Genomic DNA, 21968 nt, shown 5'->3' with positions numbered 1-21968 from the left:
AGTAAGTTACTGCTATGCCCAGAGATATCTGTGATGGGCTTGCATTGAAATACTCTGAAACTCTTTTCTCCTTAAGTTCCCATTCTGAAAAGACTCATTGGTGACAGGTTGAAGTGGGTTGGATTATAATGTTAGTGTCATGAAAAGCTGGAGGGCTTTAAATCCTCCCGTCCCCTGAGCTTTTTGTGTTCTGAAATACTTGATGAACTCCAGAAGAATAAAATATGGCAAAGAAATGCATGGTCAGAGTGTTTGTGGAATTCAAAGAATAGCTGTCAGAGGTGGAGGCTCTGAAATGCAGAGCCAATTTACATGGCAGGGGCTTTTCAAATTACCAGCAGCTGTCTTCACTAATTCTGAATATTTCCTTACTCTAAAAGTTCAGAGGTGAGTTTAGTTAACGTTTATCTTAAAGATGTTCCTGGTGCCTTATACATTCTTCCTCTTCTGAAAAGCAAATTAAGAGTGATTATTGAAAGATAAATGTCTTGTGTTTAAATTATGTCGGTGGGATGGGGAGTGATAGTTAATCACAGAACGTGCAGCTTTTCTCTTTCCATCATTGCCTGAAACACTGAGCCATTTCTGTCTCAGAAAAAAAACTGTTACTGAAAAAAGTTATTTTGTGTAACAGATTACTGTGTAACTCTTGAATTTCTCTTATCTTATACTTAGAGAGCCATCAAAAGACTGTACCGTTAGCATCCAGGTGCTCAAGCACTGTCATCCATGCAGCAGAAAAAAGTAACATACACCTTTTCATAGAAGTGTATTTCTTCAACAATTTATTTCAAGTTCTCTATATAATAGTGAGGGCATCATAAGGCAAAAAAATTATCTTTACTAAGATCTTCCTGAGTAGGTCTTTGACACCTTACTGACTTGTTGTTAATGACAGACTGACACATTTCCTCGTTATACGAAAAGAAGAAAATTGATCTCAACTGTCTACATATTTTGTCTCTGTGTTCTGTGTCTCTCATATACAAAAATGAAAATAAATACATTTCTGAAAAAGTTGTACTTACTTGCCTGGAATGGAAAAATTACATAAAGCAGTTAAAGCTAGGCAGAATCATAAAAGATGGTTTTATGGTGGAAAGTGCTGGCCAACTTTATAAGCATCTAAGTACAACTTTTTTGGAAGATAATGCCTATGACATCTTACTTCTTTTACCTGGTGGCCTTTTCAGCCTAAACCTGTCTTTGAATAGCAATTTTTCATGTGTCTCCTTGCAAGACAAACAACCAACAACAAAAAAGCTTTTTTTCTTTCCATTTTTTTCCTTTCTATTAGACTCCAGGTAGGAGACATTTGTAGATGGCGAGAATGTCTCATAACCAAGCTTTCTTTCATGTTCTATTCTGTGATACTACATCACACTGACATTAACACAAAGGACAAGTGCAAAACCTTTTAGCTGAGTGTCTCTTCAAAGTGCCATTTAATAGCCTGGGAACTTACTTCCCTTCAACATAAGCTGGCAAAGGATCCAGTGAAATGAAGCATTGACCCTTAAAGTTTATCAAGATAGGCCTTTGTAGAAGGGCAGTCACGCTTTGTTCTAGGACTGCATCAACTTTTTAAACAAGTTGTATGTGATGCAGGCATCCCACAAAGACAGGAGATTGTTGTGTTTTGACATATATATACATTCACAAAAAATGCTAACTTGAAAGCACCTCTTCTTTCACCTCTTGTTACTGGTTATGCCGCCTCCATAAAGTGTTTGTAGTTTGAAGTTTTCAGGATTTCATGCCCAGCAGAAGTTTTCATAGTTTTAAGGAAGATAATCAATTTCAGGCATAAGGTTCATCATATTTGTTTATCAAGTTAGTTAAGAAATTAGTGTAATGATTAATCAGAAGTCTTTTCTAATTTTAGCTCCAGAATTCAGAGTCTGTTCCAAACTGTAGACCTCAAGTAAATATCTAGGAGAGAGAAAATTAAAAGCGGTGTGGAAAAAACATAATTTAGAATATGCAGATTTTTTAGAAAGTCTTCCCTCTCGCAGCGTAAATGAAATATTACTTAAAGGACCCATAAAAGATAACATATTAAAACAAATAGAGTTGCATACATGATTATTTCACACAGTGGGAAACTGATTGTAGGAAGTGCAATTTTATACATAAGGCCTTGAAATGAATAAAACAACTTTTAATTTTGTCATTTCCATTATAAATGTAGAATGCAATTAACAATAATCTTGGCAGAGAAGCAAGGGTCTAACAAAAATCCACTTACAAAATAAACTTATACCATTACTGGACTTAAAATATGATAAAAAGAAGGATTTTCCAATACATGAGGATTCAGCAAAGTTAACATAACTCACATGTTGTAAAGCTGTCTGAAGATCTAATTCTCTCTGGAATATGCTTTCTTCTATGAGAAATTTACATGAAATTTCTTACTGTGCTTGAATTCAATAAATACATGTCATGATACTTCCATACCAGTCCTTTAAAGCCTTGGCTACTTCTTACTGAAGTTACATCTACCACTGCAGCTACTTCCACTTCAGCTGGAATTTAGGGTACGGTTTCATGTTGCTGCTAATTCCTTGTTACTGTGTGTTGCTGCTGGGAGGTGCCGTCACACTGTGACACCCCGCCATCTCCCCACGCCCACCACACGTCCCCTCTGTTTCCCTTCTACAAACATTACATGACCCTGGGGTGATTGGGGTGTGTTTGGTGAGCCGGTGGAAATCTAACCTTTTTGATGGTGTTTGGTGAACGTAGCTAACAAAGTAGCAGGTTTCCATATACTCCACTGGGAAGCACAGAGAAACTTGAGCTGTTTCTTCCATTCTTCTTCAGGCAGCCTCCTTCCTCCAGGTGTGGTTTCCATCTGTCCCCTTTCTCTACAGAAAAACTTCTTCCCATCACTGCTTCCTAAACTTAGTACCCAGGAAGGGTTTCTTGCCAGTGCAGTCTCTCTCTGGGAAGCTGTGGCTTGGCCACATGCATTTCACCAGGCAGGCAGCGATTTATTAATAAATTATATGCACTGAGGTGATGTGTGCGGGTATGTACACCTACATTTCTAGTGTATAGTCATCCGTGCTTTGATGTGTGAGTGATAACACCTCTAAACTTATATGTGGCACCTAACAAAATCATAATGAGAAGAAAGGAAGTTAGGGAATCATGTGTCTTGTAAATAATTCTTAAGACAGGCATTTTCCTGTAAATACTAATACATTTTAAAAAGACACTGCTTCAAACAAACACAGAGCTAAAACACTATTTGAAAATACTTGAAAATGAAGAAGGATCTTTTTAAAAGCTGTTTTCATCTGTGATTCCTGCATTATTTACTTCAGGCTTTTCAAAATAATTCTATAATAGAATAAGACATTGGTTTATCAATTAGAGTTAGATAGGTTTTCTTCAAAAGAAGAAAATCAGGCTTGAAAATCAGATTTCATATGAAAAATAAACTTCAAATTCCATCTTGAAAAATTTTCTGATCAAGTTTGGCAACCAAATGATGAATTGTAAACAGATTAATAGGAAATGAGTTGAGATATACATATAATTGTGAAACCTTGATCCAGCTTTAGCATTTATAAGCATCCACCTTATCACTTCGATTTTGCGAATAAAGATTACACTTTTCTCATAGATTATATGTATGTTACTTACCTGACAAACAGAATGATCTCCTTTGAAATTCTAACAGGTTAGCATTGATCGCTTACATTGCTTATTTTTTTGTTTCCTGTCTTTTTTTCCTAGTCCTATTTGTTGTTGTTCTTGTTCAATATTAATCCGTTCCAAACAACTTATATCTTAGTGTTTCTCATCTAAGTGTCTCAAAAGGTTAAGGGAAAAAAGTTGCACTTATAATAAAGAAATAAGGAGTGGCTCTACCCAAAACAAGCTGTACCAAGAGAAAGCAACTGTGATTCTTGTCTGTAATATGGGCGTCAACTTCAATTCAAAAACACCCGTGTTCTCCAGATGTCTATGTAAGCAGTCTGTCAACCACCACCAGCAGAAGAGTGCCTGTGTACACAACTGACCTCATTTAGCCTCCTCTGAAGTGCTCGCTATGTTGTTATCTATTTTTTGCCTTGACTTTTTAAACTTTGTTCTTTGTGGCTACCCAAGCCTTACATTATCTTTCTGTCTCCGTCCCATCGACTCCCCATCTCTTTTCCTGTCTGGTCTGAAACTCCGTATCTCCTCTCCACAGCGGCTCTCTCAAGTTCCCTGTCTGCTTCTTGTTGCTTGTGTCTCATTTCTGCAATGGAGTTGCTTAACTACACAAGGATGACGGCAAAACTTACCGGTAGCAAACATGCTGTCAAACCTATATTGCAGGCAAAAATCACAAAAACTAGGGACAGCTTTCCTACCATGGTGGCCATATGGATGGCCACTGTCACCTCATGGAGAGCATGGATCAGGGCTAGGCAAGGCATCCCACTGTGGCTTTGCACAGTGAAGAAGAGGGTGGGCAACCACTGGAGGTTTTGTGTTTTCCTTCAGCAGCTTCTTAAGATTATAACCTTGCAGTCCAGCTCTGCTTCCAGGCACAGGGTATACCTCTGATGTGGAGGGTACTTCAGCTGTTTTTTCTGCTCCCAGAAAAGCAGCAGACTTGGCCCAAGGCATGACCAGGACATGCCTATACAGAAACTTTGAGCACATCTGGCATATAGTGAGTCCTAGGCTTGCCTCTAAACAGCAGTATGGGCATTGGTGCGATCTCATCTTGCTCATGGAAAAGTGTGGTACACGCTGTGCCTACTGGAGGTTGTATGGCGATCTATATACTAGCAACATGAGTGGTTGAGGGAGAATGCAGGATAAAAATTCTGTTTATAATGGAAGATTTGGTTCAAAATCAAGAACTGGTATCCAAGACTTCTTTCTGTTGCTGTGGATTACGTATCTTCATTGTATGTCTTTGTTACAAACTGTGCGTGTTTCCAGTAGCTAGAAAGCCTACCATGAAGAGTTTAATATGATTGTGATAATGATGTTAAAATTCGGAGGAATATTGTAACATGGGTATAAATTACTATGGGGGATTACATAGTGCAAGACATTGTGGATAGTTGTGCTTTTAGCACCTGAGGATGGGCAAAGTCAAAGCCTTTAATCCCAACAGTCTGTGCTTACTTGGAAAAATGTTTGTCTGACTGCAGGCATGGAACCCGTTGTGCTGGAGAAGTGGCAGCCACGGCAAACAACTCACACTGCACAGTAGGAATCGCCTTTAATGCCAAGATTGGAGGTATGTGAAACAATCTCCCACCAAAAAAAAAAAGTAACCAAAGAGCCATTTGTGCTAAATGGTACATTCAGACCTTTCTCAACAAGAGAAGGAGATTTGTATGGATAACAAACCTAGCTGTGTTAACAAGTAAATCTCAGTTGTAGAGTGGTCATTAAATACCAGTACTGAAGGAGTTTGTCTGCGGTGACACTTCTCCAGTGCTCCCTGGAACACTGCCTCTCAGTACACACAGAAAAATAGAAAGCAAGACCTTTGATGAAAACACAAAACCCAGAATTAGGACATTTTGGTTTTCTCACAGATTCAGAGCTCTGAGTGATGAGCTTTGACAAACCAGAAGTAAATGTACACATCAGCAATATTGCCTTGCATATTGATCCCAAACAGAACACTGTCAAAACATAAAAAGCTGTTGTGTTGTTTGGCTGTGGTTGGAGAGAATCTTCTTGTGATCCCTCTGTGTGATCAGATTATTGCCTGAAATACGGGATTCAATTGCACTTTTTTGTTCATTCGGCCAAGAGGTTCCAAGTGGCTTCTATGAATTCTTAGTCTGTGGCTGCTCAATTAAGACCTTTGGCTTAATTTGTGGAGATGACTATCCCAGTGTCATCTATGTGTCTCCTAGGCTATAGCCTGCCTGTGCCAGATTTTAATGCTTCAAGCGAAGTTTTACCCTGTACTTTTGATGAAATCAGGAGATTGGTATATTGGCTTTCAGTAGAAAGACTTATAGCTCAAACTCATTAATTGCTGATTTTCTGTCCCAAAATAGAACCCATCTGTGAAAACAGAAACGTGTTTACCTATATATACACAAGAGGACAGTTCAAAAACATGACCAGGCAGAGTTGAGGCCTTGTTTCCACAATTAATAGTACTGTATCTGTTCTCTACTGGATCAGTACAAGTTTGATCCAAATCAAATGTGAGCACAGCTGCATTTCAAATTAGCCAAAGCATACAATGTTGTCCTAATATCAGCTTTCTGTTTTCCTGCTGGCTTCAAGAGGATAGACAATACCTGATCCAGCATAAGGTTAGAGTGATGCAGAAAAGCAATTTCCCGTCAGGTAGAGAGCCTGCCTGCACAAAGTTACCCCTGTCAGAGTGGTTTAGAAATTCTGAACTGGCCAAGTGAGTGAGTTTGTGGCACATGAACAGGCTGTCTCATGTGGACATGGCATTTGGTCATCTACCAGCAGTTACGAAATCAGATTTATTGCGTTGTCAAACCAGAGTCAGAGGAGAGTTAGCGCACTGACAGAGATAAAAGATGGCTTCTGGAGAAGTTTCATTTGTGAGTTGGATATACTCACACAACCTGCAACAGCTTAGGCATGACCTTGAAAAGTTCTCCATTAGTAACAGTGGCTTCTTAATAGGTTATTATTTATTAAGCATTAGGAATGTACAATAATAATGTTTTAGAAACCCTCCAGGCATATTAGCTGAATCACAGCCTTTTCTAAATACAGAGTAAAAACTGATTCAGACTGACATAGTATGAATGCAGTTAATGTGAACAGTAAAGACTGGATACGTATGCCTTTTCATAATATTTATTTATTTATTTATTTATTTATTTATTTATTTATTTATTTGATTTGATTTGTACAAAGAATACAACAGCCTTCGAAAAATTTCACTAGTCTAAGTGAAATAAAAATTTTGTCCACTCCGTTTGTCACCATGATTCTGCAGAGCCATCACTAACACTGTTCTTAAAAGAAAGCTGGAAAGTAATAACAGCATGTAAACTGCACTTGAGGTAATGTACCACCTTTTAAAAGCAACAGCACTTAAAAATAAGACTTCAGGAGGCTCAGCAGATGATCTGCAGAAAGTCAGAGGCAAGAGGGAATTCCAGGGTATCAGGAAGGGAGGTTAAGCTTCCCCGTTCCACTAGGTGTATATATTTAAGAGTTTCACTGCTGCTGACCTCTATTTGGCATGCCTCCCTCCCTTCCCTCAGAAAAGCCATAAGCTACACGTGTGAATATGCAGTGGTTGTGTTCCTGCTCCACAGGCCAGATAGAGTGTAAAAATGTTGAATCATATTATGCTGAACTAGCGTTCAGCTTGCTTGTTTCCCAGGGATTTAAAGACCCTCCTTGGGCCTTCTTGAAGAAGAAACTAGAGTCAAGGTAAAGCAATTACATTCTCCGTACACCAAGGAACACCTGCCAACAGTGGTGTTGAATTCGCTCCACCAAGATAAGTATACTTTTTTTCAAACGAAAAAGCATCTCTGGACACATAAGGTATAGTAAGGAGATAAAGCAAAGGGGAAAAGAAATCTTTTCCATCAAATACTGGCAGCTGAACAAATCTGATTAATGATCTTTGTGATAGAAAGTTGTTAACAAGATATCCACCAGTAATGCTCACTTTTTTTCTAAATGTGTTTGTAGTCCTTGTCTCATTTCCACACATTTAAGACCCTCTCACCACAAATAGGTCCAAAATAAGATCCTTAGAGGGTCTGAGCCTTCTTTTACAATGGTGTAAGTGGGGATGTAATCTGCAGATAAGGAAATGTGAGTAAAATTACAATCTGCAGCTTCAGTTCTTTTAGAGGTTGTGGGATGTTTCTTAAAAAAAAAAATTATGCACTATGCCTGCAGCTTGTGCTTAGCTAAGCTACAGGCCCTTTCACTGAAAGACAAACCAGTGCACCAAAGGGGTAGATCTTTTTTTTAATGTGACTCTCTGCAGTAATCACACGTAGCAAATTACCACCTACGGAGCTTGTGAGACTTTTTATAGGAAGGGGTGGTTAGCCAGTTGGTATTGTTGCAGACTGATTGTGGAAGTTGCAAAGCATCTGTGGGGATTTGGATGCTTAGTTACTTGGCTGGGCTTGAGTCCTGACAGGAAAACAGTTACACTGAATTATGGCACAACAGATGTAGATTGTCTTCAGCTGATGAGGAATTAGTTCAGCTGTTTCTTTAAGTTTAAGTCAGATGCTGATTAAAAACAAACATTTTAAAAGAAAACTTGCTTTCAGCTCAGTTTTGCATGTTTCCTGTGATTCACTGAAACTTTGTTCTGACTAAAATGCCACCTACATTTTGGCAATTACTGCAAGTATTGGAAAAAGTGTACGGAGCTCTAAAGTCTTAGGTGGAACAGTCTGCAAACGCAGTCTGTTAATTGCCTTCTGGACAGCTTTTGTTGCGCTATCACCACATGCCAAATGCAGTTTGGAGGTTTTGTGATCGGCAGAAGTAACTACTCCAGACATTTTGGAAAAAAAAGAAAGAAAGAAAGGAAGGAAGGAGAGAGAAAGAAAGGAATTATTTTTTCTTTAAATAGTCAATGAGATGTCTGCTGTTCAAAGTCACCATTGAAGCACGTCTGTCAGTTATTGGCCAGAGAGAGCAACACCTAAGTCACAGCCTTGTCTGTGTTGCTTTAGATTTGACCTCTTCACCATTAGCAAAAAAACCTGGTGTGAATTACTTCAGGTGCCAATGGCAGAATTTGGAGTTATTGTTCACCGGGTGCATGTAGTATTATTTATGTTTGCTACGCAGTAACATGTCTATAAAGGGAAGCTTTATTTTCCTTCTTTCAAAAGCGATGTACCTTTTATTGTCTTTATTTAGAACTAAATATATTTTAATGTGCTTGAAAGGAATTGAGAACACAGCTTCCACCCATCATTAATTTTCAGATTATACTGAGGAAGAAAAATAAAACCTGAGAATCCCAGAGTTGGTTTAATGACTTTTTTTATAAAGTAAAGTTCATAGTGAGATCACTGTTTGTAAAAGTTTATTATCTCACAAAACATGGGCAGCTTTTGTGTGAACTTAGAAATATGATCACTTTTCATTTTTGAGTCAATTAGAGTAAGGAAAAAAAAAGACGCTTTATCAACAAAACACCCCCTTTACCTTTTGTTAATTGGAAATTAAGGTCTTGGTAAACACTCCAGTTACTTCAGTCTGAGCTAATGAGCAAAATGAAATGTGTCTGTAATTAAAAATATGTAAATTTGGCTTATAAATAGCAGTGGCCTTTTAAAGGGGAGTGTCAAATTTGTTAATTGTGGAAGTCATCATTACTCTGTACTAACGTACAGTTACGTGCTAATTATTATTTAATATTTAACATCCCTTTGGCCAGATGTCACGCTAGCTGTATGTAGGTCCTTTTTCTTGTTTAGTTTAAAACTGGCATCGGTGGTTTTCTTAGTCAGAATTAACTTCAGTCAAAGTTTTACAGTTAGTCAAAAGAAAAACTTCAAGATTTTCTGAGTTTCCAGATTTAAGCCTACCTTATTCAGTCTAGTGATCTTAAAACATCCTGATGCCATTCACTTTAGAAGGGCTGTCACACCAACTTGTCCAAACCCACATGAATGAATTCTTTTAACGCAAGAATTTCAGATTATACCTTACAAAAGCTTCTTCTGCACAGAGGAGGATGTTCACAATATTGTAGTTTCAAGTTGAATAATGTTACATATAGGGTATCTGTTAGTAACTTCCTGTAATTGCCTTGCTACTGTGTATGGTAATCAGTCTGTACACATGGGCTTTCTCCCCAGTTTCTTCTTTGTGGCCTCATACAATGAAGGAATAATCCCATGTTCATCTGTGAGCAGAGATCCTTTTATTACATCTGTCAACATACTTAGGACTGTGAATGACTCAAATTAGGTGTTGCAGTTTCCCTGCAGTATAAAAGGAGAAAGAAAATCAAGTATTATCTTCAAGTGAGACATACAAACATTTCAAGGTTCAAGTATTTTTTTAAGTTTTCTTCAGCGTTAAGGTTTGTTGTTGAAGTTCGAAGGCTGTATAGTGGATAAATGACTTGTAGATAATTTTTAAAACTTGAAGAAAGACCAAAATATTCCTTCCTTTTCTGTATTTTTTCATCTAGAGACTTTTTTTCCATTGGAAAAACACATATCCAAACAGGTTTGGGGTTTTTTTTAACAACAGTAGAAATCCTTATGATCATTCAGTCCAATGTCCTACACAACAATTTTCTCTGGGAGAAAAAAACAAAAAAAAAGAAGCATTTTGGGTTGCTTGGTCCTGTTCATTGTATCTTTCATTCTGAAGGTGTACGAATGCTGGACGGAGACGTGACAGACATGGTAGAAGCAAAGTCTCTAAGCCTTAATCCCCAGCACATCCACATCTACAGTGCCAGCTGGGGGCCTGATGACGACGGTAAGACTGTGGACGGACCTGCTTCTCTGGCACGTCAGGCCTTTGAGAACGGCATCAGAATGGTAGGTTGGCATCAAAGTGCATCTCCTAGATCTGCTCTTGTGTGCAAGTGTAAGGGTACACGTGTCCTGTACATGCAAGTGCACAGCATGGGGAAGAGGAAAGGATTCTGAAGGAAAGAAGAAAAGCTCCCTTTGCCTAAAACTAAAAATGCATTTTCCTTCTGATGGTCAGTCCTTCTTGAAGTATCATATTCTTGAAGGAATACATCGTCCTCACTGTCCTTTAAAACTGCTCTGAGGTAATGATGTAATTCTGCAAGAAAAAATAAGACTGAAAAATGCTACTTTGCACAGCAGTGCCAAGTCATCCAATCTGAATTGCAATGAAATTTTAAAGCAAAAGCCTTGACTGTTTTTCCTTCTTCCTTCCTTTCTTTTGTTGCTTTGTTTTGTTTAACTTCTTAATGGAAGTTTGCTGATTTTAATAGGAGTTGGGGGCTAGAAAAGCCTATAACCATGTTTCTTTTAGAGTTTCTGTCTGGTCTCAGAGAAGTTACACCCTATTTATAACTTGCGTATACATTTCCCTACAAGTTTATGCTATTATGTTTTCTCTGTGATATAGCCCAGAGATCTTCAATAATACAACACACAAAATCCCAAACACCCCTATATGAAAACATCTAAGACCTTTTCAATTTTCTTTAATAATTTACTGTCAAACAAATAAGACCACAGAAGGAAATGAGTATTTAGAGGAACTTTTGATGTCAGAGGCCAATTTTTCATTCTTCCTTTTACCCTCCTGCCTGTTAAATAGATTAGGGAATTCCTCATCTTCCAGCACTCACACCTCTTTCCACTATATAGGACTGGTGGAAAGGATTTTAAAGCTTTGCACTTGAAGGTCTGAGCACTGTTTTAAATGCAGCAGGAGACTTGCTAGTTCAGTGGTGGGTGGCTGTAGGATCAGAAAAGAGGGGATTAATACAAAACATTTGTTTAAAGAGACTGAAACTGTTGGACCAAAGTGGAACTGGAACCTAGTTACTGGAATATGGTAACACTGTGCAGCAAGATTGGAAAGTGCAGTTATTGAAGTCAGTAAGTTTTTTAACCAGGTGTGCCAAGACTGATTTTAGCAAACTATAGCTAACATTCAGGCTGGAAGATTTGTGCCGCGTGTAAGAGAGAGTGTCTGCCACTGAGAGACTATACTAATTTAAGGTATACCATAAAAAGCAGTCATAACAGCAAACAGGGACAATGGGTGCAGAGTGGTAGTAGACAGAGTTACAAGAGCACCTGGTCAAGCTGACAGTCTGTATGCACAGTGCTATGTTTCAGATTTACAGTATACTTGACTGTCAGTTGTAAATAAATAATACATTGTAAAATTGATACCCCGTATCACCATAAACATTGCCAAGCAGCACAAGCCTAGGAGGTGTGAATTCACATCTAATCACAGCTGCATCCCTGGCTTATTTTGGTTTCCTCAATAAAGTTGCATAAATTCCTTACTCTCGCCCCTGTCCCCCCGCCCCAAATGTGCATAATAATACATGCTCAGCTACCCAGCAGGTAAGTTATGAAAAGCAATTACTGAAATGCTAAACTAATGAAAGGGACTGTGTGCTTTCTATGCTATGTGATATTAAAGACATGTCTCGACTCAGTTCTGTGAGTGCTTTACTAACCACGCAGCCACAGACCACTGCCTTCCTTTCACTGGGTCATACGCAGACCATTCAGTGTGGAGCTGCAGATTAACGCTTTTGCTTTTTGTAACATATGTAACATGTGAAGCCTGGCATAACAAAATACTCAAGCATGTACTTAACTTTACCCCATGAGAAATTCCAGGGGCTTAGCAGTTAAACACATTTAGGGACACTAATAGATTCCGACCCAGAGAGCTCTGCTGTATTCAGTAATCATTATTAAAATAGTTATTGAAGTGCTCTTAGAGCAATATAACAGGTATGTAGAAGGCAAAATGCATCTCCATTACTGCTTCCTACTCATCATCAGATGGCGTATAAGCGCTCCCCATCACCCAGCTAGAGTTTACTGCTGTTTGACAGTGACCACAGAGAAGAAAAACAATAAAGTGATGAAGGGGACCCTAATGGAACTGCAGAATGCAGGGGGACTTGAACAAAATAAGTTTTATGTTTAAACATATATGTGTATTAGTTTAAATGTCATATTTCATGTAGGTAAGACAATCACAAAAAGTTCAGCCCAAATTTCTGCACCAGAAGAACTCAGCCATTTCCTCACTGAAGTGGGGATCCACTGAAGAGGGGATAAATCCGGTATAAATCAAGAACGTGGAATAATTTGCCAAGAGCGTGGATCTTGCCTGCAAGCCTTATTGTTCCACTGTTGTTATTATTATAGCTGTAGTATGAGAGGATACCCTACAGAACCCAGATGAATTTCATTTTACCAGCACATTGTTCTATATTTCTAGTAAGTACCAGTATACAGTGGAAACATATTATTTCATTTAAATTCTGAGGTGGTCTTTTTTCTGATAACAATGCAGAAAAAGAGTTTGGTATACTTTTTTGAGAAATAGTAGAAGTCATATTTGATGCAAGTCAAATTATTATTTTTACAGTTTAGCTTCTATCTCATTTTATCAACTTTTTGTTCTGCTCAAAGTTGCCCATGCAGAGTTGAGTAGATCTAAATATTTCCACGTATTCAGAAATTTTGTCTAGCTCTGATTACAAAAGCTTTTTCAATTCTACTAAGGAAATAAAAGTTCTCTTTAAAACTTACATAAAATCATACTGATCAGAAATACAAAATGTTTAAGGTTAATGTCTAATTTTCATTCTTTAAATGTAATATAGACTGAAAGATTGTATATGTATGTCTCAATTGCCACCTTCCTTAATAGGCTTAGTTTCCAGGCCAAAAATTACTTTAAGATTAACCTGTTCTTGTTCTTTTTAATAAACCATGCCTTTCCATGTTCAGATAAAGCTACTATATTGCCTTACACTGTCATAAGATGTGTCATTTTAAAAGATGAGGCAAATGGGAGGAAAAAAAGACAAATTACCTCTGTGCCAAAATATTCCTAAAATCACATCATTGTCCAAGGTAATGACTAGATACTCAGCCAAACATAGATTTCCCCAAGCAGTCACAGTAATTGTGCAAATAATAATAGGCAGACAAAAATGCTTACTACATTGTGTACAGATCTTGACCTTCCTTTTTTAGGAATATAGAACTGAACAACAACAGTATTACATCTAGTGTAGCATCTGTGATGTAAATTAAAGTAACATTGGTACAGGAAAATTTGGCAAGACCTTATTTCAGATCTACACAAAGGTTCAAGATTGATATTCTTCATTTATTGTGCATATGCATACACAATTTTTAAAAATGAGACAGCAAAGGGACGTGTCAAGATTTTTTAAAAGCATCTGAAAAGGAAATTATTCTCAGCTTGTTTAATTAGGAAAATCAAAGGTGGTACTGAATAATAACTTTGATTAGAGAATAATTAAACTGAATTATTACTTTTTTTAAATCATACTCATGAAGTAAATATGAAATGGATGCAAGAGCCACAGTTCCTTATTCAGTTTGCTGAGAGACTGGAATCCATGAAAAAAATGCCTGGTTTATCTTTAGCGCATATTATTCCAATTAACAGCTCATGCAGAGTGTTTTAGGAATATTATTATTTTTAAATCTGCTGAGCTAATATGATTACTCCTTCCAAATCCTACAGAAAATAACAAAGATAAATGACTGTACAGTTTTTCCGTAGAGTCCCACAGAGACAGCACATGCCATGAATTGAAATAGACAAATCTATTTGAAGAAAGGATACTGAATAATAACTGAGTTTATGAAATGACAACCTAACCACAAGTTAAATACGTTTTTAAAATTCTGCCCAGGATCAAGGTAAAGAAAGAGGAAACCAATTTTTAAACCTGTCTCAAGTACCGTGATTTTCTGTCATCTTTGGGGTATTTTGTTTAATTCTATTAAATTTGCATACTTGAGTTCAAAGAGAAACCTTGGAGACTTTGCTATCAAACAATTTCTATGCAAATATAAAAGCTCTCTTTATATCATGCTTCCAGTTGACAAGATCCTTTTCTTGGAAATAGTGTAGTCATAAGGGTGGAAAATTCTAGAGGCTTGTGTTTTAAATACCAATGTATTAGAAGTTGTAGACCTAATAATCTCAAAAATAATTCCATTATAATCATGCAAAACTTTCCTGAAAAAAATCAAACGAAGGGCAGTATATCCAAAAGTAACATATTCAAGAAAAGATTAGGTATGCAATGTCACATTTCACCCTGTGTTCAAGAACAAACAGAGTTAGCATTGCAAAACATGAGTGTGGCCAAATCATGTAATAAGACTGTGCTGAGTCTGGGACAAAAGGGAGAACACAAAAGCCTTTCCTTGATTTGGAAACATAAAACCAAAGTCCCATTAGATTTTAAGATGACTGTCTGTATCTCACAATCTATAAGCACAATGGTATAAGAATTTGAGAGACTTAGACTCGCTGATTCATGGCTCTGTGATACAACATTCAGACTGGTTCATTTCTATTCATACAAATAAGCCTGTTGTTCTGGGATCAGTCTCAACATCATTTGGAGAGTAATGCATTTCAGATATTCTGACTTGTTCTTTCACTGCTGTTTGGCAAAGACCTAATAGTCAAGTTTCTGGATATAATACCCCTGTTGATATTTTATGTTGCAGGGTTTCAAAGAGCTGGTTATCTCACCTCTCCAAAAGTCTCGCCAACCGCATGCTTTATGTTGGTTGTTCTGCAGTACCCATAAGGTAGTCCAAATCAGCAACAGGGCAGGTCATCCTTAATACAACCTAAGAGGCAGGGAAGTCTACATGGAAAATTTTGGCTTTCTGCCTGTGTCGGCGCAGGGCCCTTCATCTTATTGCCATGACACCATTCTGTTTAGCAAGCTGGACACAAGCCAAAATGCTTGATGGACATTAATGATCAGATGCTGTGTGGCTGAACCTCTTGTGAGAACTCGGCTTGGTGCCTTCCCTCCCATCATCACTGCCCCTTCTCATCTCTCTCGCTTCACCAACTTTGGCTGCAAAGTGTGTGTTCAAAGTGTTTGCTGGGAGCAGAAGGCTCTCTTACAATCACTAAGCAAGCCTTCTACCCACATGCAAGAGAGAGAAAGGCAAGGGAATAAATAGGAAGGGAAGAAAAGGGAAGGGAAGCAAAGGGAAGAGAAGAAAAGGGAGAGAAGAAAAGGGGAAGGAGAAAAGAAAAAAGGATTTCACTTACTACTATTATTATTACTACTATGATTACTACTACTACTATATACTTCTACTCCAAAAGTGGAAGATTGTTCATAATTTGCAAGTGTCCAGGCAAAGGGTTGCTGCCTGTGTTGTACCACCGATGTTTCTCTTGAATTTATTTGTTCTGTCATCACTTCTGTGTATCATTCTGAGTAGGATGTGTTGCCTACACAAAAAGGAGTTACTCTGTTTTGCTTTGCCGGAGAATTGCACTATGAAAATCAAAGACAGAAGTTACTGCAAGAAGACTTCCAGTCAAATGTGTCAAAATAACTTCCAAAATGGCTGTCGTTTTATATGCTGAAATACTGTGATGCACAGAGGTTAAGACCAGATTTTTTAAACTGTGCATTGCATTTGTTCACCTTGTAGAACTGCCATTTTAGATTGAATAACACATATCTATGTGTATGCATATCTCAGATCATATGTAAATATGTTTTGAATGCATAAGACCTCCTGCACATTTCTAATTAGTTGCTGAAGATCAATCACAAGAATTAGTGCTGTTCTTGGGCAAGGCCTCAGAGGACATGACTTCCAGTATGCTGATGTAACCTAATGTTAGGTCCTGGCATTTATCTGTTATATGATTTGCATATATACTGTGTATTCCTTTTGCATCTAGGATGTAATATCCAAACATGTGATGTTACAGTTACTTCAATATACCAAATTAAACTGTGGGTGGTTCTGTACTACAGGTGGGTGCTGACTAGGTACCAGAACTGGAAAAGTCATATGGCGTTTTAACACTGTAATTATTCTTCCTGACATCATGAGACATAGCATCATTGGCTTGAAATAATATTCATAGTTCTAACATCAGAAAAAGCAATTATCATCTAGTCCTGGCCTTCATCATAAGTTAGATCAGCAAAATTTCATCCAATTATTACTGCATCAATATCCCTGTTTTCTTGATTCATCTATTATTTTCTGTTTTCTGTACATCTGTTGGGAAGAGCCAGTCTTGACTGAAACCTGTTATGTCCATGGCTGTGCAAGTCACTAACAACCTTCACTATTAAAAACATATAGCTTGTTACTAATCTAAATGTCTTAGTTTCCTTTCCACTTTAAAATGCCTTTTCTGCTATATTTATGGTGCATCTTATGGTGTTAGAAATCTCCACATGTAAGTAATTACAGAGTTTGGCCAAGTGATCTCTTGGATAAATTAAATTGGAACATAGGGATATAAGACAGGAAATGACCGTGTAGGTCATCCAGTACAGTTCTCTGCTATCACAAACGTCATGTCCTATAAATACATTCAGCAATTTCTATTCTAGAATGAATTAGAATTTTTTTCCCCTCTATTTCTGTTGGGAGACCATTTCACAGCCATCACTGATGTATTGGTGAGAGACTTTCTTCTAAGTTACAGCCAGGTTTACTCATGTGCAGTTTTTTGCCCATTTGTTCCAGGGCCAAAATTGTGCTTCAGCTTAAATACCTTTTCTCCTTCTATTTTTCTTTCTGACGTATTTATAGAACACAGTCCCCTCTCAGACTTCATTTTGATGTGATAAACAAGCCACACTCATTAATCGCTTAAAAACTAGGCTGTCCATCTCCTTGCTCATCAGAGCAAGGTGCTTCCCTCCACATCTTCCAGAATGAATTCTTTTCTTAAATGCACGTGATCATAATTACTAGATTCACTACCATGTTCTTTCTTTTTATGTCAAAATCACCTAATAACTTTGTTTCCCTGGCTCATCCTTAAAATACTTTACTCATAACTTGCTTAACCCCTGTGTTTCTCCAGCACAGCCCACGTCATCCCCAGTGCAACCATTTCCACCTCTACCTCGCTGTTACATTAACCTTCATTTTCTTTCATTTCATTACTGATTTCTTGGAGGGTTCATCCCATGTTTTGCAGAAAACAGACTGGTTCTAATACATTGCTCTGCATAAAATAAGATATCAGAGAAAAAATTAACAGATTTACCTGGAATTCTAAAGTGTGTGTTGCATTTTAACCTGTTTTCATTAATGCTAGTGCCTCTTACTGTCCTTCAAAATCTGTTCTACAGCCTTAACACTAATGTTTTGTATATTCAGTTTCCTTCTGTTAGTCAGAATTTCCAAACCACAGTTCATTCCTGTAGTTCTTTCTGAAACATTTTCTGTTTCCTGGCATTATTTTTTCAAGTGTGGATACCAGAATGGGGCATGGAAGTTGTAGCCTTCTCTATGCACACATAGTACTGTTTCCCTATTCCCTGCACATGTTCATATTCACCCTGCTTCCTGATCCAAGGAGCAGACTAAATTTTAGGGCAGCTCATTGCCAATTGGTTATCTGCCATGACCCTAAACTCTCTTTCAGAGTCACTGCTTTCCAAGAGTTTGCGCACCCTCCTGTATGTCTTACCAACAAGCTTCATTTCTAGGTCTTATTACCTTGCATTTGGCTGATACACATATCTCAGGATGCCTTAATGGCTTTGCAAATGTGATTTATACTTGATATGATTTAGTTTTCTCCAGACTAAGATTGCCTAGCAAAAATCAGGTTAGGTGACAACCTTAACACATCATTAAGCTAATAATAATTCTTTGCTGTACCATTTGCACATAGTTAGCAACTTTCAGCATTCAGCCAAAGTAGAATTAGGGATATTGCCTTCCAGTAAATGAAATAGAGTTTAGGCTCAGTGATGCCTGGATGAATTTTGATACTATGTATTTTATTTTCTTTTGGAAATATATAAACAAAGCTAACCTTAAAATTTCTCTCCTTTGCTTTCTGTGAAAAGTGAGCTTTTTCACAGTCAATGTGAAAAAAAATGCAGAAAATGAAATAATATGCCAGAAATGTTCTTACATTACATCCAGTGGAATATACAAATCCTAAAAGGCAGGAAAATTTGGAATGAAAGTTACAGGAAAATATACCTCAAAATGTCCAGTTTCCTTACAATGTCACAAAGTGTACTGGAAACCAAAACTGTTTAGTTACCTCATCCCATCTCACACATATATGGAAACTGTTGTAACAAGCCAGAATAGCATTACTGCTTTTGGACTTGTCATCAGAAATGGCCTCTGGTTTTGGGTGCCCAGCCTGAAACAGGTGATATATTTGAACATAGAAAACCACACCATTCTTGTTGTGGGGTAAATCTTAATTTGGAGAGCCAATACTGAAAAGCAGCTTTGGCAAATGGGTGTCTTTCCATACACTTAAGTACATACATTTCAGAGAGTGCATTTTTGAAACACGGTTCTGGTTATTTTGTATGGGCAAGTCACATATCCACTTTACTCATATACTTGAACAACAGCAGAATCTAGGTACTTGTACATGTCCTGTGGGAAAAAATAGGTTTCTGAAAGGCTAATTGCTGGAAGTTTGGTGTCAAGAGTTTTCTGTGCATAGAATTTAACATAAGTTTAAGGCACAAAACTGAGAAGGCAATGGTTTTGCACACAGCCTAGGTGTGTTGTTTCCTCCTAAACAAATGCTATGGGAGACAAACTGCACAAAGCGATTACTGCAGTCCTCAGTTTGCAGAGGTAGAAGCGCAGCAGCTCTATTTTCGTGCTTATTTACTGAAAAGAGCTAAATTTGAAGAAAATCTGAAGTTCTTCATTGAACCTCAGGATATAGACAGATATCTCAAAACATGAAGTTTTCCATAAGAAAGAGTCTGCCCTAAGTAGTGAAACAGCTATGTGGATCTGGTGGCCATGGACTCCTCTCTAGAGTGCTTAATCAGACAGTAGTATAAAGGTGATGAAGTCCATCCCATATCCAGTCCTAACACAGGTATCTTTCTTGTGCACTGCCTGTTTACTTTGGCTTTGCATGCAGGGACAATTTTACCTATCATTAACTAGAAATTCTTTGTGCAACAGAAATTTTGGAAAACCCAGCTCTTGTTTTATCATAGGTGTTTACAATATGCAGCTTGCTTTATCCCAGTAACAATATCAACAACAACAACAATAGTAATGATAATATGGAGAGATAGCCTGAACCAGAACTGCGATTCATGCAGCCCTATTGCTGTCTCTGTTTTGTTTAGGAAAATGAGAAATTCATTCCAGCATTCCACAGGTTCAGATTTCAGGTTTCAGCCAACACTTCTTTTTGTTGCACTTTAAGCACTAATTATAGCTCTGTGGGGAATATCTTGGAGCTGTTTAAGCTGTTGTTCTAGTGAAGAATAAAATAAAAAATATACCACATGCAAGGATGCATGCTGAAATGTTCCACTGATATATCCTGTTTATTAATGTATACAATATATAATAATAATTAACACTGATTATTGTGTTAATGCATGGGTGTTTGTAGTTATTCAATATGGGGGGGGCATCTGCACACATTAAAATATTTTCATGCTTCAGTATTTTAAAGATATCATATCCTATGAGCTAATAAAAAACATTTTTCCTTCTTTTTGTCATGATTAATTATTTTGTTTTTCCTTTTCTTAATTAAGAACCTGGTTCAGTCAAAAAGTTTAACTTTTTTAGTAACAACTTGCCTTTTCAACAATATAAGGTAATCTTTGCTTTTTGTAAGTAGTGACAGATTTTTGTGTTGTATATGTATTGTGCATATGCCTGTTCCAGGACTAGACTTCCTAAGTTTTTCTTGACTTCCTAAGTTTTCCTAAGAGTAAAAACATGACTGCTAATATAAAATCACAGGACTTAATTTTTAGACTTTCCCTCAAATACGCGTCTTTATTTAAGTACAACTGTTAGGCTTATTATTCATTTCTTCATAGATATCATAGGTTCACATTTTTAATGAATTGATGCACAAATGTGAATTTTTCTGAGACCATGGATACCTCAACAGAATTAATAGCCTCAGAAATATCTCCATGTGTTCATGATTTTTTGCTTTTAATACCCAAGGAGGCTGTTTTAATAAAAACTAATCTGTTTGGCTGTCTTCTGATAGCACTTCAGAATTGCTGGCTTGGACTCTCAGCTTGCCATTATCTGTTTTGGAGAGATGCCTACTTTCAAGTGAGAGTGTTGTGCAGCCTATGGGAGAGTCTTTTAAGGGTGGTGTGCCAGACTATTTTTCATTCCCAGATTAAAATTTAAGTGGACTGGTAGAAACTCAGCAGAAGCTGAGAGATGCTGCTTCTCAAAAGCAAAATGCACTATGCCTCTACACAGGGCAGCAGCATCCAGCTCCAAGGGATTGCAGAAATCAGTGGAAGCTGGAAGGAACGAGATGCTGCCTCTCACAGGTGCATCTCTCAGGATGCTGTGATCCTTGGTGCCTGGCCCTACAGTGGTTGTACTGTGCTGCACTCAAAACCATGCCTGCATATTAGTTTTTTTGGTCTCCAAAGGGCTGACCTCTGTTCTGCACATTCAGTTATGAACATTTCCTCTTAAGGAATTAGTTTTTTAAGGAAGAGGTCATACCATGGGCTACTTTTTCCAGCTTCCACACCAGGATCAGTTTCTCTTCCCAGCAGCAGTTTTTGTTCTTGGAAGCACTAAGTAATTTTAGAACAGTATTGGGGAGAATAGAGGAAATTAAATGTTTAGGTGGATCGAGTGTCCCTCCTTCTCTCTCCATTTTATATGTTCATGATTTGTTTTCTGCTCATGGGTGTGGGATTTCTAGCATATTGGTGCCAAATTACCTCTCCCTGGCTGCAACCCCTGTACCTCCACTTACGCCAGGTCAGTGGTTCTGTCCTCTGTCTTTCCTGCCCCTTCACGTTTTCTTCCCTGTCCCTTGGTAAATTTGATCACCTCTATAGAGACAGCAACTCACCCCATAGGCAGGGAGGGTTATTGGGGCATTCGATTCCTGGGCAGGAAAACATCAGGATTCACAGGCTGGATTAAGGCAGCTTGACTTGTAAAGCAGTGAATGAATGTACAGTCTAAACTTTGTAAAATAGTGTGAATAAATCTTGCTCCACTGGCTCAAACTACACGTCGTAGATGGAAACTGTTTTTATTAGATGGAAGTGTGCTGGAAGCAACTTGAAAGTGTGTGGGGCTGCTGGTTGTCTTTAGATGAGTGTGTGAAGACCTCTACCTTATAATGGTTCCTGCCAGTACCACTAAGGCATTCACTCATAAAGATGTGGTTTATACGTATACACACACACATACACAAACGCATGCACTTGGAGTGGAGGATGTTCTTTTAATAGTGTTAGGAAA

At 37.8% G+C, this 21968-nt stretch overlaps 1 protein-coding gene across 2 annotated transcripts in view; it reads left to right on the top strand.

Moving 5' to 3' along the window:
* The window catches only part of PCSK5 (proprotein convertase subtilisin/kexin type 5), a 264877-nt gene that overhangs the window by 95418 nt on the left and 147491 nt on the right, over window positions 1-21968 (top strand). For both annotated transcript variants that reach the window (XM_075725783.1, XM_075725784.1), the window contains exons 6-7: window positions 5166-5254; window positions 10342-10514. In XM_075725783.1, the coding sequence (XP_075581898.1) occupies window positions 5166-5254; window positions 10342-10514 (262 nt within the window). The remainder of the gene's footprint in view (window positions 1-5165; window positions 5255-10341; window positions 10515-21968) is intronic.

This window comes from Pelecanus crispus, chromosome Z (genome assembly GCF_030463565.1).
Source record: "Pelecanus crispus isolate bPelCri1 chromosome Z, bPelCri1.pri, whole genome shotgun sequence".
In the NCBI taxonomy this organism is placed as follows: domain Eukaryota; kingdom Metazoa; phylum Chordata; class Aves; order Pelecaniformes; family Pelecanidae; genus Pelecanus; species Pelecanus crispus.
Note: the sequence above shows the minus strand (reverse complement) of the source record. Positions and strands in the feature narration are given on the sequence as shown.